This window comes from Vigna radiata, chromosome 5 (assembly GCF_000741045.1).
Source record: "Vigna radiata var. radiata cultivar VC1973A chromosome 5, Vradiata_ver6, whole genome shotgun sequence".
NCBI classification, from domain to species: Eukaryota; Viridiplantae; Streptophyta; class Magnoliopsida; order Fabales; family Fabaceae; genus Vigna; species Vigna radiata.
In genome coordinates, this window is record NC_028355.1 from 14,656,367 (window position 1) to 14,669,853 (window position 13,487).

A 13,487-nucleotide genomic window follows, 5' to 3' on the forward strand; every position below is an offset into this window, starting at 1 on the left:
ATATATATATATATATATATATATATATATATATATATATATATATATATATATATATATATATATATATATATGCTTGTATGTATGTATTTTGTTTTTCCGTAAAGAGTATTTTCTTCCTAAATTATTATGCTTACTTTTAGAAAGTAGATTTAGGTCTAACTTAATCTTACAAAATCAATTTGTAAGATGAGGTTTATATTTATTTATATACTATACTTTAATAATCTCTCTTGTTGATATAATATCTTCAAAACATTCTCTCATGCTTAGGGAGGACATACTTTAATTTGACTCTAGCTGATGGGAAATCTCTAACACTTACTCTTACAAAAATAAATATATTTTGAGAGCAAACTAACATGAGGGACAAATACTAAGAAAAAATGAAGAAGACAAATCATAAATATTTACAAAGTTGTGTAGATATAAAACAGTAATAGATTGCACTGTTGGGTTAGACTACGTCAAGCCTCGGCTTACTTGTAAATTGGTCTAGGCCCAAGCTGGAGTCTGTTAATATCAAAGCTAGGCATGTTTGGCTAAGTCCACTAAGCATGCAAGTTGCCGAACACCAGAATCCACAGTCATCATGACAAGAAACCTACTAGAAAGGAACCACAATTTCAACCAAATTGGACTACTTTTGTTAATGCTCAGTGTGGGGGATGTATCATCACTTCCACCTTCACATGACCTTTTTGAAAATCTAGATACCTGAAGCTATGTAGTGGTCCTTTATTAACCTTCTGTTTGTTCAACCGGGTTCTCTTTAATTTTATGAAAACTTCCATTATGTCGAGCTGTGCCTTCTTTTGAGGACATTTAATATGCAATACTTTCTTTGTGTAATTTTTTTTTATATTTCTGTTATCACTAACATAATTTTGGTATATTGATATCAACATTAAATCTTCTCACTTCACATGACGTTTTATCCCCAGGTAATACATTAAACTGTAACCATGCTGTGGTTATGGACCTAATTCTTGACAGCCTAAGACACTGGTATGGACTACTTATACGACGTTATTTTTTAATTCTGAATTGTATGTCTTCATATGACGTGATCTCTTTCATGAAAGAAAATCGGAATTCATTTAATTCCAGCTTCTCCGTGTTTATTGGTATCTCACGGAATTAATACATTAGAATTTTAGATTTTTGGTTTCTTAAATTGATACATTTTCATGAAGCTCTCCATTGTCAAAATTATTGTCCGTTGTCCCCCTTCCCTTGATTCTATTTTACATGAAACTGGCATGTTTGCATGAGGGTCCGGTAAGGTATAACTATTGTTATTAGTTTTTTTAAATGACACGAATCATCTTTTAGCGTTGCAAATGCTATCATTTCCAAACTAACTTAAGTCATAGTTTTCTTTTTAGTTCCTAATAAGCCCTATTGTGTTTTTTTAATAATAATTTACTTTATTGTAGGGTCACTGAATATCATGTGGATGGATTTCGATTTGATCTTGCAAGTGTCATGTGTCGAGGAGTTGATGGCTCCCCCCTTAACGCCCCCCCGATTATTAGGGTAAATTATTAATTTGCATGTGATATATATTTAATGAATTCAACTGTCATTTGGTATGGTACTTATCAGTTAGTTCAGCCATTGGGATGAAAGTGAGGTGAAGGTAAGGGTTAGAGTAAGGGCTTAGAGTTTAAGGATCAAGGTAAGGCTTCGAGGAGGGAGTCAAGGTGAGGGTTTAAGACCAAGATTTAGGAAAAGGGTCAAGGTAAGGCTTCGTGAAGAGGGTCAAGTTGAGAGTAAGGTAAGGGTTAGGATAAGAGTTCAAGGTAAGGGTTAGGGTTCAAGGTTTAGTGAGAGGTTTAGTTCCGGATCAAAATGATGGTTAGGATAAGGATTAGAATCAAGATTAGGATGACGGTCAGGATTTAGGGTCAAGGTTCAAGGGTTAAGGTTAGGGTCAAAATGATGGATAAGGTGATGGTTAGGGTTTAAGGTGAAGGTCGTTGATGGTCAAGGTTCAAGGTGAGGATTAGGATTCAAGGTCAGGTTGATGATCGGTATTCGAGGTGAGGGTTAGGATCAAGGTAGGGTAAGGGATAGTGTTAAGGTGAAGGTCAAAGTCATAGTTCAAGGTTAGGGTGATGGTTAGGATAAGGGTTAAGGTCAAAATTAGAGTAATGGTTAAGGTTTAGGGTCATGTAATTCAGATTTCAAGGTCATGGTGGGGCCAGGGTTATGGTCAAATTGATGGTCAAGGTTTGGTGTAAGGTTTAGATCAGGATGCAGGGTTAAGATTAAGGTGATGGTTAGTGTCCAAGGTCAAGTTGATGGTCAGGGTTCAAGGCTAGGGTGATGATTAGGTTCAGGATTAGTGATGGTTAGGGTTTGGGGAGTCAGGGATGGGTTCAAGTAAAAGGTTAGGGTAAGGGTTAGGTTAGGATGATGGTTAAGGTGGGGCTAGGGCTCAGGACTCAAGGTTAGGTAGGGCTAGGCTCAGGTCTAGGCACAACTCAGGACTAGGCAGGGATTAGGGCTAGGCAGGGCTATGGATTCAGGGCTCAGGGCTAGAGCTCAGGGCTTAAGGCTCAAACTCAAGGCTCAGGGCTCAGGGCTTAGGGCTCAGGACTAGGGCTAGGGCTCAAGACTAGGGCTTAATGCTCGGGCTAGGGCTTAGTGTTAGGGCTAGGACAAGGTTGGGCTCGAGCTAAGGCATAAGGCTAGGGCTTAAGGGTAGGGCTCGAGCTAGGACTCAAGGCTAGGGCTTAAGCTAGGACTCAAGATTAGGGCTTAAGCTAGGACTCAAGGCTAGGGCTTAAGCTAGGACTCAAGGCAAACCCAAGGCTAAGGGTCAAGGTTAGGGCTAGGGCCAGCGCTCAAGGGGACTAGGACGAGGGCTAGGGCTTGAGGCTAGGGCTCAAGGCTAAGGTTAAGGCTTAGGGCTAGGACTGGGGCTTAAGACTAGGACTCAAGGCTTGGGCTCAGGCTAGGACTAGGACTTAGGGCTAGGACTCAAGGCTAGGCTTAAGGATATGGTTATGACTAGGGTTAAAACTCAAAGCTAGGGAGCTAGGGTTAGGACTCAAGGTTAGGGCTAGGGCTCAAGGGCCTCAAGGCCATGGCTCAAAGCTAGGGCTTAAGACTAGGGTTAGGCTCAAGGGTAGGACTCAAGACTAAGGTTAGGCTCAAGGCAGGGCTAGGGCTGAAGGCTAGGGCTGAGGCTTAATGCTAGGGCTCAAGGCTAAGGCTTAATGCTAGGGCTCAAGGCTATGTTCAAGACTAGGCTCAAGACTAGGATTAGGGCTCAAGGCTAGACCTCAAAGTTAGGGCTCAAGGCTAGGACTAGGGTTCAAGGCTATATTAGGGCTCAAAGTTAGGGGGTTAGGGTTAAGGCTTAAGGCTAAAGCTCAGGACTAAGACTCAAAGCTAGGGTAGGGCTTAAGGCTAGGGTTAAGGCTCAAGACTATGCTCTAGGCTAGGACTAGGGCTAGGGTTCAAGGCTAAGGCTTAAGGTTAGGGCTTAAGGCTAGGGCTATAGCTTAATGTTAGGGCTCAAGGCTAGACTCAAGGCTAGGGCTAGGGCTAGCTCTCTTGGGACTCAAGGCTAGGGCTAAGGTTAGGATTCAAGACTAGAGCTCAAGATTAGGGCTCAAGGCTAGGGTTCAAGGCTTGAGGTTAGGGCTAGGCTCAAGACTAAGGCTCAAGGCTAGGGCCAGGGCCAGGGATAAGGTCAAGATAAGGATCAGGGTTAAGATAAGGTTCAGGATCAGGATAAGGTGAGGGTCAAGATTAGAGTAAGGCATCAGGGTCAGGATTAGGATTAAGGTCAAGATGATGGTTAGGGTTTAGGATGAGGATGATAGTCAGGGTCAACATCAAGGTGATGGTCAAGGTTCAAGGTTAGGAAGTTAGGGTGATGGTTAGAGTTTTGTTTGAAGGTTAGTGTCAGGGTCAGGATCAAGGTGATGGTTAGAGTTTTGTTTGAAGGTTAGTGTCAGGGTCAGGATCAAGGTGATGATTAGTGTTCAGGGTTAAGGTCAGGGTAATGGTCAAGATTCAAGGTGAGGATTATGGTCAGGGTCAGGTTTAAGGTTAGGGTGATAGTCAGAGTTCAAGGTGAGGGTAATGGTCAGGATTCAAGTGTGGGTTAAGGTTATAGTCAAGGTTTTGGGTCAGGGTGAGGATCAGAGTTCAGGGTAGGGTCAGGGTTCGGGATCAGGGTCAAGGTGATTGTGTGGGTTCATTATGAGGGTTAGGGTTAAAGTTTGAGGTGAAGGTTAGGGGTCATATGTTAGGGTTAGGACTCAGAGTGAGGGTTAGGGTCAAGGTGATGGTTAGGGTTTAGGATCACGATGATGGTCAAGGTTTAGGGTTAAGGTTGAGGTTAGAGTTAGGGTCAAAGTGATGATCATCGTTCATGATTAGGGTTAAGGTTAGAATTAGTGTTAGTGTTAAGGTCAGGGTTAAGGTCAAGGTTAGGGTGAGGGTTAGGGTCAGGGTTCGGGGTAAGTGTTAGGATCAGGGTGAATATTAGGGTTTATGGTTAGGGTGAAGGTTAGAATCAAGGTCAGGGTGAGGGTTAGGGTGTCAAGGCCAGGGTTAAGGTCAAGGTCAGGAGGGTTAGTGTTATATTTAGGGTCAATGGTTAGAGACAGGGTTAGTGTTATGTTTAGGGTTGGAGTTAGGGTTAGTTAATTACAATTATTGGGTTAGTTAAGTAATAATAGTGAGTTAAGGAGTAGTTAACAAGGGTTACTTAACTATGGTTAGTTAATTATGGTTAGTTAATTATGGTTAGTTGACTAAAGTTAGTTAATTATGATTAGTTTACTTGCGTGGTTAGTTAATTAGGGTTAATTAACCATGATTAGTTTACTTGCGTGGTTAGTTAACCACGGTTAGTTAATTAATTATGGTTCAATGCATTTAATGAACCTAAAATGACAAATTGTTAGGTCTAAACTTTAGTTTGAACTCCTGGTGAAAATGAACAAGAAACATAAGTAGTAGAAAGTATAATGATAAGCACATATAAGCTTTACGACTGGGTAAGACACTTTGTCTTCATTTTACCCTACAGATCTTGAAGACCTTGGCACCAGGTTGAAATTTAAGGCCATCCTAATTTGAGATTAAAAGTCAAATAGCACTGACAAAATAAAAAATTTATAGACAACGAAAGCTTGAATTGGAGTTCATTTGGTTTTTGAATAGTTTTGGTTGATTTGGTTTTGCCTAACTTTATTAGTTTTAACCACACGTGCAATTTATAGGCTTGAAGACAATAATTGAATAGTGGTTTTGTCCGTCAACAAGAAAATTGAGAATTTATAAATTTTAATGTTTGAGTCAACTAATTTTTATTTACTTTTCCAGGCAATTGCTAAAGATGCAGTCTTATCAAGATGTAAAATTATTGCAGAGCCTTGGGATTGTGGAGGTCTTTATCTTGTTGGGAGTTTTCCAAATTGGGATCGGTAATTTATTTGTTATTAATGTTTCTAGTTGTAAGCAAATATAATTATCTTATGAATAGTCTTTGTTATAGTCCTCCTGTACATCCGGAAGGTTGAAGATCTTAGTGATTTTGACAGCGTATAGGTTACTAGTTTAATTCTTGATTTCAGTGTTTTGCTATCATGAGTCATTCATTGTTTTTTCTGCTTGCAATATTCTCACTTGCAACTTTGTACCACAAGTTGTATAACATAAAATCATCACTAAAGTTACTTTGGCGGTTCTAATTCTGCCATTGAATTCCTCAAGGTGGTTGAACATGATATTGTTTGTAGCTTCATAGCATGAAATGGTCACTCTATCATCACGTGATCTATATGTCTGTGCCAATAGTCAACATCCGAGCTGCACCAATATATTAATTTTGGTGCTGATAATGATTTCCAGGACATAATCTCTGCATAAAGTACGGGAAATTATTTCTTCATGGAGAAGGTAATCTATTGTTAAAAAGAAAACACGTTCCATTAATGGTTTATGTTTGATGCAGGTGGGCTGAATGGAATGGGAAATATCGTGATGATGTACGGAAATTTATTAAGGTAATTCCAATAGTAAGAAGATGCTTAATTTAAATACATCCAGATTGTCCGATCTATCTTGATTTATGGCTTATTTGATTTGTTCCTTTTGTTGTTTCCTAAAAAAAAACATGTTCTAGGGTGATTATGGTGTAAAGGGGAGCTTTGCTACTCGTGTTGCTGGATCTTCTGATCTTTACAGAGTAAGCTACTTATAGATATTCATGTTTGTTAACTTCGTGGGTTTGTATCATGTCAAAGACCAACTCCTTAAGTTGTTAAGTGGAGACATAGGAATGACTTTAAGCTCTAACAACTATGGAATTTAACTTTCTCGTGGTAAAATCTTAGATTAAACTACCCTAAATTATTCTAAAGACGCAGCATTTTATGATAGGGTGGACCACAGACCCAAAATAAAGAAGATTAAGCAGTAAAATTATTTATCGAATATCGTTAGAAATGTTAGAATATTATTTATAATATTTGGTTTATATATTTTAATTCCCTCCTAAAGTTAGATGATGAGACTTGTAGGGTCATCATTTACCGTGTGTCTAGAAAGGGAATTCACAATTTCAAACAAATTAAAATGCATTGAATTTGAATTGGTTTCAATTCCAATCTATTGAATTTTACTTGTTTGAAGAGAGTACTTTAATTACCACGAAATACAGAAAATTATTTTAATATTAAACAGTATTTAATGATTCAAAAATATTATTTGGTGATAATTTTCAACCAATGTTGGTCAAGGCTATGTTCAGACAAAAAATAACACTAGTTGTGTCAACAGAGAAATAACACCGGTCTTAATAGGGAGAAAAATAATCCCACAATGTAATATAAAAGCTCATGTCAATGTCAACGAAAAAATTATCTAAAATAGTCTCAAAGATAATCAAAGCTATAAGTTACATAGGCTGAGAGAATAGTCTTGCCAACAATCGACAGCATCATGGCAAAGGCCAAGCCGGTGACACCCCAGTTGATGTCAAGCTGATGATGCTCTGGCTTAGGTCAAGCTGATGATGCCCTAGCTTAGGTCAAGCTAATGAAAAAAATATGAGGATAAGAGACGTGTAAATTTGAGAAATAAGTTTATAAAGAATTTCACATTCTTACTTTTTTTTAGATGGAATCTGAAATTTCATTATTTTAAATAATCAAAATACTCTTAAAAATCTTCAGAATTTCAGTTTGTTTAATACTTTTTTATTCAAGCAACATATTTTGTCATAAAATATTTCAAATTTCCCATAAAAGTTAATTATCCTCTAAAAATTCAATTTCCAAACACACTATTAGTTGTTAGTTTCTCTTAGGTTATGTAAGTATATTCCTCATTACTTATTAATCATCAATGGAACTTATGAATCCACCCAAATGCACCATTCATGCCTTTTTTTTTATATATATATATCTGTCCTACTCAGTTAGTGTATTGAAATAATGGTCTAAGATATGTTGTAGCTGATTTTTACCTAAATTTCATGAATTGTCATAATATGCTGCTGTACAAATAATTCTATAATGACGGCTTCCTTCATTTGTTCGAACAGGTGAACAAGCGAAGGCCATATCATAGTATTAATTTCGTTATTGCACACGACGGATTCACCTTGCGTGACCTTGTTTCATACAATTTGAAGGTAATTCTTTATTCTTTTCTTCAATTTGTCATGATTCATCAAAACATTGTATATTCCCTGATTGTTGTTTTTTGTAGCACAATGAAGCCAATGGGGAAGGTGGAAATGATGGTAGCAATGATAATTTTAGTTGGAATTGTGGTTTCGAAGGTAGTTTTCAAATTGTACTTCCTTGTCTACTAAATCTATAATATTTTAGTTGGAAATGATGGTACCAATGTTTATTTGTTGGGCAGAGAGTGTAATATTTTCCTTTTGCTAAACTTTTAGTTAATTGTATTTGCTTGACAGGGGAAACTGATGATGCTAGTATAAGAGCTTTGCGATCACGGCAAATGAAAAACTTTCACTTGGCACTAATGATATCTCAGGTGCATATATGAAGGGGAAAATGTGCCTTTTAACCTATTTTCTATATATACATGCAGTTTAGATAGTTACACTGTGTCTTGATTAATTTTCCTTTTTTGAAGAAAACTTGAAGATACTAATATATGATTTTCATTTGGTTTGCATTATGCTATCACCGAAAGAGAATAATGATTTAAAATTTTGTAATGAACGACCAGGGTACACCAATGATGCTAATGGGAGATGAATATGGTCATACTCGCAATGGAAATAACAATAGTTATGGGCATGATACCGCCATAAATAATTTTTTGTGGGATCAGGCAAGTTTATTACATCCCTCTAGACCAATTAAAAAACTATTTTTTAACTAATTATCTTTCTGCTCGATAGTTGGATGCCCGGAAGAGTGACCACTTCAGGTTTTTCTCGAAGGTGATAAAGTACAGGCATTCCCATGAAGTATTCAGTCATGAAAGTTTTCTCAGTAAGGTAAAGTATCCTCTGCTTCGTTATGCTGTTGCACATGATTTATTTTTAAAGCGGTAAACATTGATGCAGGCAGTTCTATAAGAAATACATACTCTTCCATTACGCTGATGCAACAACTATTTTTTTGCAGAATGAAATAACATGGCATGAAGACAATTGGGAAAATCATGACAGCAGATTTCTTGCATTCACGTAAGAATATACGTATATCTTTAATTGGGAAATGAGATAGATAAGTCAGTGCTTCTTTCTAACATTATAATTAGTGAATGTCTATTGTTCCCTATCAGACTTAACTGTGATGGACTTGACAGCACGTGCTTTCCCTTGTGTTTGTGCATGTGCATGCAGGCTTCATGAAAGGAGCGGGGCAGATGTCTATTTGGCATTTAATGCTCACGATTACTTTATCAAAGCTCTGCTGCCCACACCTCCAGAAAAGAGGAAATGGTTCCGTGTGGTAAGATTTTCCATTTTTGGGGCATATCCAAAAATACATTATTTTCGCTTGCATACATAATTACAATGCATAGAGGAATATTTATGGCAAGCTTACCTCTTGCCCAAATTCCCGGTACCTTTTGCTAGAAAAAGAAGTAAATTACCCTTCTTATAACGATGGCTTACTGATTGCAAGAATGATGACTTTCTTATTAATAAAAGTTACATATGGGTTAAGCATATTTTTAATCCCAATAAATATGGAATAGTTCAACTAGTCCTTAATTTAAAGAGGTTGAATCTTTATGCTCTATTCTCAAAATTGTGATTATTCAAGTTTTAGTAATAAAAAACAATTATAAGTAAGATGTGGATTATAGATTACTGCAAGTTTCGGCGGTTTTGGTTCACTACAAAATTGTGAATCATGAATTTATATTTAGAAAAACAAAATATCCTTAAAATGGAAAGAGAAAAGAACAATATTCCAACAAGCAAAAGATGGACATGTCCGAGAACAATTTTAAGATTCAACAAAGTCTCTTTCAAGATACATCAATTCAAAGATTAAGTCACCACCACATGATGCCATGACCATACCCACAAAAGGATAAAGCTATCACTTCTCCTTGACACCGAGCTATGCATCAACCTGCAGCATAATTTTGAACTAGTTGACAACCGGTTTCTTAAGTATGTGTCAAAACATCATTAATTAATTGACTCAGATGTTACTTGGATGTTGGTAAAGGAATTGTCTAAACATCATTTCTCAGATATATGGCATTAGAGACAGCGGTTGAGTTTTGGGTTGGGTGGACAAATGTTAGAAGTTGTATTGTGATGAAAACATGCCCAATGAAATACTGGATGCAAAACGTGAGTCTCCAAGCTCTAGGCTGAAAAGGGACAGGAACATACCCAAGGGTTGGGATTGGTATATTCAGGATTAGATAGTTTCGTGATGAAAGTTTGTCATAGGATGGAAATAATTCTGTTGGGGAATGGCCAGTGGCATGAAAACAAATAACACGACTCTCGAGTCCTCATTTTTTCCCTATTTGCTTGATGAGGGTGCTTTTGTTGAGAAGAGTTACTTATAGGCTTATTAAGGTATATATAGACTAAATATTGATAGGTATCTGAAGTCATCAAAGAAGAAAGAGTTATATTACCTTCTCAGTGTCGATAAAGAGAAAGTTGTTATAAACAATCTTTAAAGGGATGACAATGTAGGAGTCTTGCGTCAAGGAATTGATGTTGAACTTAGATCTAGAGGTTTTTCCACCTAATAAATTAACATTTTGGTTTGAACTATTCTTTTATACGTAAGTCTTAACAACAAAGGAATAGACCCTGGAGCAAGACTACCAAAAAAAGGTCCCAACGTAAGGATTTTTTCAGGAAAATATTTACCCAAAGTAGGAGTACAGAAAATCCCGTCGTACTTTTTAAAAATTCAAAATCTTGAACGCATCAGCTTCTTCAGGCTTTAGCTTCATAGTATTTGATGAGATTGTGTGTGTATTATTATAGTTTGTTGATTTAACAGCCATTTCTAAGAAATCAGAGTGGCGAGTGCTGAAAATCTGTGACGCTTAGACACTTCTAGATAAGATCAATAAGAATTTAACATGATTATACGCATTAATAGTTGAGGAGCAACCTTTGCTCCCAGGGAAGAAGACAAAGGTGTGGGCACAATTTGTGAGTAAGGGCGTAGCCTAGCCGAAGATTAGCGTCAAATCCAAACTTCAAAGAAAGATTAATTATTCTGAAAATGCCAAGCATTACCCTCCCCACAAAAAAACACCCACTCCTTGGATAATCTTGTTGGAATTCTATGGTTTTGACTTGATCGAAAGAATACATCTATCAAAGTGTGATTGGATTCCATGGTTGCTAATTTATATTTCTTCTGAAGAGCAATAAGGTTTTATCTGTTGCATCAGTCCACTCTTAAATGTAATTCGATATGAGATCTTCCTCATACTTTTTTCTATCTAATTTGAATTATGGACGCATATGCAGGTGGACACTAATCTCAAATCACCTGACGACTTTGTTCTTGATGGTGTCCATAGCATAGGAAACACGTACAATATAGCTCCATACTCCTCCATTCTTCTTGAGGCGAAGTTTTGACTTTTGCATTAAAAGGAATAAGGGAAAAGCACTATCTGCAGTTATAGCATTAGCACTAGAAGACGAGTATGCGTAATGCATATTTACAAAGTATCTGCATGAAAATGTATTGTGCTTCAGCTCTGCAGTTCAAGGGGAACATAGGCGTAAGAGGAAAATTTTAAGTCTTATAATTTCCAGAACGGAACTAGGCATGGCGTTAGGTGTATCGTTTATATTGTAAATTTCGTTTGGATGGAATAAATGCCTTTTCTTTAGAGTTGGAATAAATGTCAATAATTGATATTGAATCGTGTACCTTAATAACACTTTTCATTTTTGTGAAAAAGAAATATCATATATCTCAAATTTGCATCTCAATATCTTTTATAAGTTTCAAATTAAATGTTTAATTTGGTTCTTTTTCATAAGAAATAATTTAGAACGTCTTTTGTATTGATTTATTTAATTAAGTTGTAAATAGTACAATTTAATTAAAGATCAATTTATAATTACTGTAAAATATTTAATGATTATTTTACAATTTAGAATATTATAAAGGTTTATTAATTGAAGTATTATGGTTACTTTAACCCTCATTTTATATGGGAATTTTATAGGTCGAAACTTCTGCAATTCACTTATTTGATAAATCAATTAAAAGAAATTTACTTTAAAAATGAACAGGAATTGATCGATGTTAAATTGACAACTTGATCAATAAATATTTATCTTTTTTTACATTGGTTGTCTTGATCCATTTAATTGAATTTTTCTAATTTTACATGGGTAAAATATAAGCTTAGAAACTCATGTTACCATTTTCTTTTAAGAGTAAAAAAGTAAAAGTTAAGTGTTATAATTTATAATTGACTATATTTCCTCTTATTTTCCACTATGTTCTCAATGGTTTTTTTTTCCAAAGTTTTAATTCTATAACTTAATTTATTATAATAATAATAATTAAAATAAGTATTCGTTACCTTGTTAGTATAAAATGAGTGTTCGTTACCTTGTCAGTATCTGACTAGAAGCTAGGAATAAATTCAATTAAAATGTTAATACAACAAATTAGATTCGTTTTGCAGTATTATTAAATTAGAAGTTAACAACTTTTTTTTAATAATTTTTTAACAATATATCACATGTCATTATTAAAATAGTTGGTTTGAATTTATGTAAAAAAAATATTTAAAAGATAGTCACAAAAAAGTTGTTAAAAAAACAGTTTTTTATTAAATTTTTCTTAAATTATCTTTTTTTTTTTAAATAATGGATTTATTAGTGATGCAATATTAAATACAATAACTGCAGTAATAAACTATTTGATGACAGAAAAACAGCAATTAATATGATTAAAGATATAACTTTATTTTACAATAAAATTTGAGAAAAAGATTGGGTAACCCAAGTTCGAAGTCATGTGTCCCGTTGTAGCGTTAGAAAAATGGAAACGTAGATTTAAAAAAACCGTAGGGAGGAGTATTTCTGGAAATTCACAAAATTCGACCGTTGGAAAAATTCAAAAAAGCTCATCAATACACCCTTTTTATATATAACTATTCGCTTCAGAATACGAACCCAATCTCTCTCTCTCTCTCTCTCTCTCTCTCTCTCTCTCTCTCTCTCTCTCTGCAACGCTCCAATGGCTAACAAAAACGAAGAACAGCAGCAGAGCACAACGAGATCATCGATCATGGAGTGGAAGCACATGCACCCACTTCACCAAATCGCTGAAACACCCACGCACAAGCTCCTCCTGAAGCAGTGGCTGAAAGAAGAGGAACTCATCAATACCCGCATAGCGCTGAAGGAGACTCAAATAGATTCTACGCGCAAAGAGATCACCACACTCTACATCTTCTTCTTCCTCTTCCACTCCACCACTCTCATGCTCCTCTTCAACTCTTCACAATCATCACCGTCTTCTTCCTGTCACAGGTCATGGTTCCCTTCACTTTGCTCTCTGCTATTCTCGCTCGGAGTGATGTGGGCCCTGCGCTACAAAAGCGCTGTGGAGGCTCACATGGAGAGGATGCTGGTGCGGGAGAAGGAGGACAAAGGGTTACTGGGTAAGTGCGTGGAGGAGTTGAAGAAGAAAGGGTTGGAGTTTGATTTGATGAAGGAAGTGGATGCTTTGAGGAGAGCCAAGAGTTTGAGAGTGGAGACCAAAGATGTTAGGAAATGGTCTTCAAGGGACTTTGTTTTCTTGTTTTTCTTCTCCATGGCTTGCTTCTCTCTTGTTCTCACAAGGGTCATCTTATGCAGTTAGAAAGTGTCAACTACTATTACCATTACCATTATTGCAAGGGTCGCAGTTGCAGAATGTACTGTTCTGCTTTTAAATGTGTAATTTCGGCATACTATATTGAACTTGTGGAATAAAGTTATAGTTTAGTTTCAATTCTGATCA

The 13,487-nt window shown here is 36.2% G+C and overlaps 2 protein-coding genes across 3 annotated transcripts in view; both read left to right on the plus strand.

The window, feature by feature from the left end:
• Nucleotides 1–11,455, plus strand: part of LOC106762406 (isoamylase 3, chloroplastic) — a 20,468-nt gene extending 9,013 nt beyond the window's left edge. For both annotated transcript variants that reach the window (XM_014646306.2, XM_014646307.2), the window contains exons 12-24: nt 945–1,008; nt 1,440–1,539; nt 5,353–5,453; nt 5,984–6,035; nt 6,155–6,217; nt 7,577–7,666; nt 7,744–7,816; nt 7,958–8,037; nt 8,236–8,340; nt 8,411–8,509; nt 8,640–8,701; nt 8,861–8,969; nt 10,982–11,455. In XM_014646306.2, the coding sequence (XP_014501792.1) occupies nt 945–1,008; nt 1,440–1,539; nt 5,353–5,453; nt 5,984–6,035; nt 6,155–6,217; nt 7,577–7,666; nt 7,744–7,816; nt 7,958–8,037; nt 8,236–8,340; nt 8,411–8,509; nt 8,640–8,701; nt 8,861–8,969; nt 10,982–11,095 (1,112 nt within the window). In that variant the 3' untranslated portion in view covers nt 11,096–11,455. The remainder of the gene's footprint in view (nt 1–944; nt 1,009–1,439; nt 1,540–5,352; nt 5,454–5,983; nt 6,036–6,154; nt 6,218–7,576; nt 7,667–7,743; nt 7,817–7,957; nt 8,038–8,235; nt 8,341–8,410; nt 8,510–8,639; nt 8,702–8,860; nt 8,970–10,981) is intronic.
• A 1,210-nt stretch (nt 11,456–12,665) lies between these two features.
• On the plus strand, nt 12,666–13,487 carry LOC106761482. Its single transcript, XM_014645036.2, has one exon. The coding sequence runs from the start codon at nt 12,720–12,722 to the stop codon at nt 13,344–13,346; it is 627 nt and encodes a 208-aa protein (XP_014500522.1). The 5' UTR covers nt 12,666–12,719; the 3' UTR covers nt 13,347–13,487.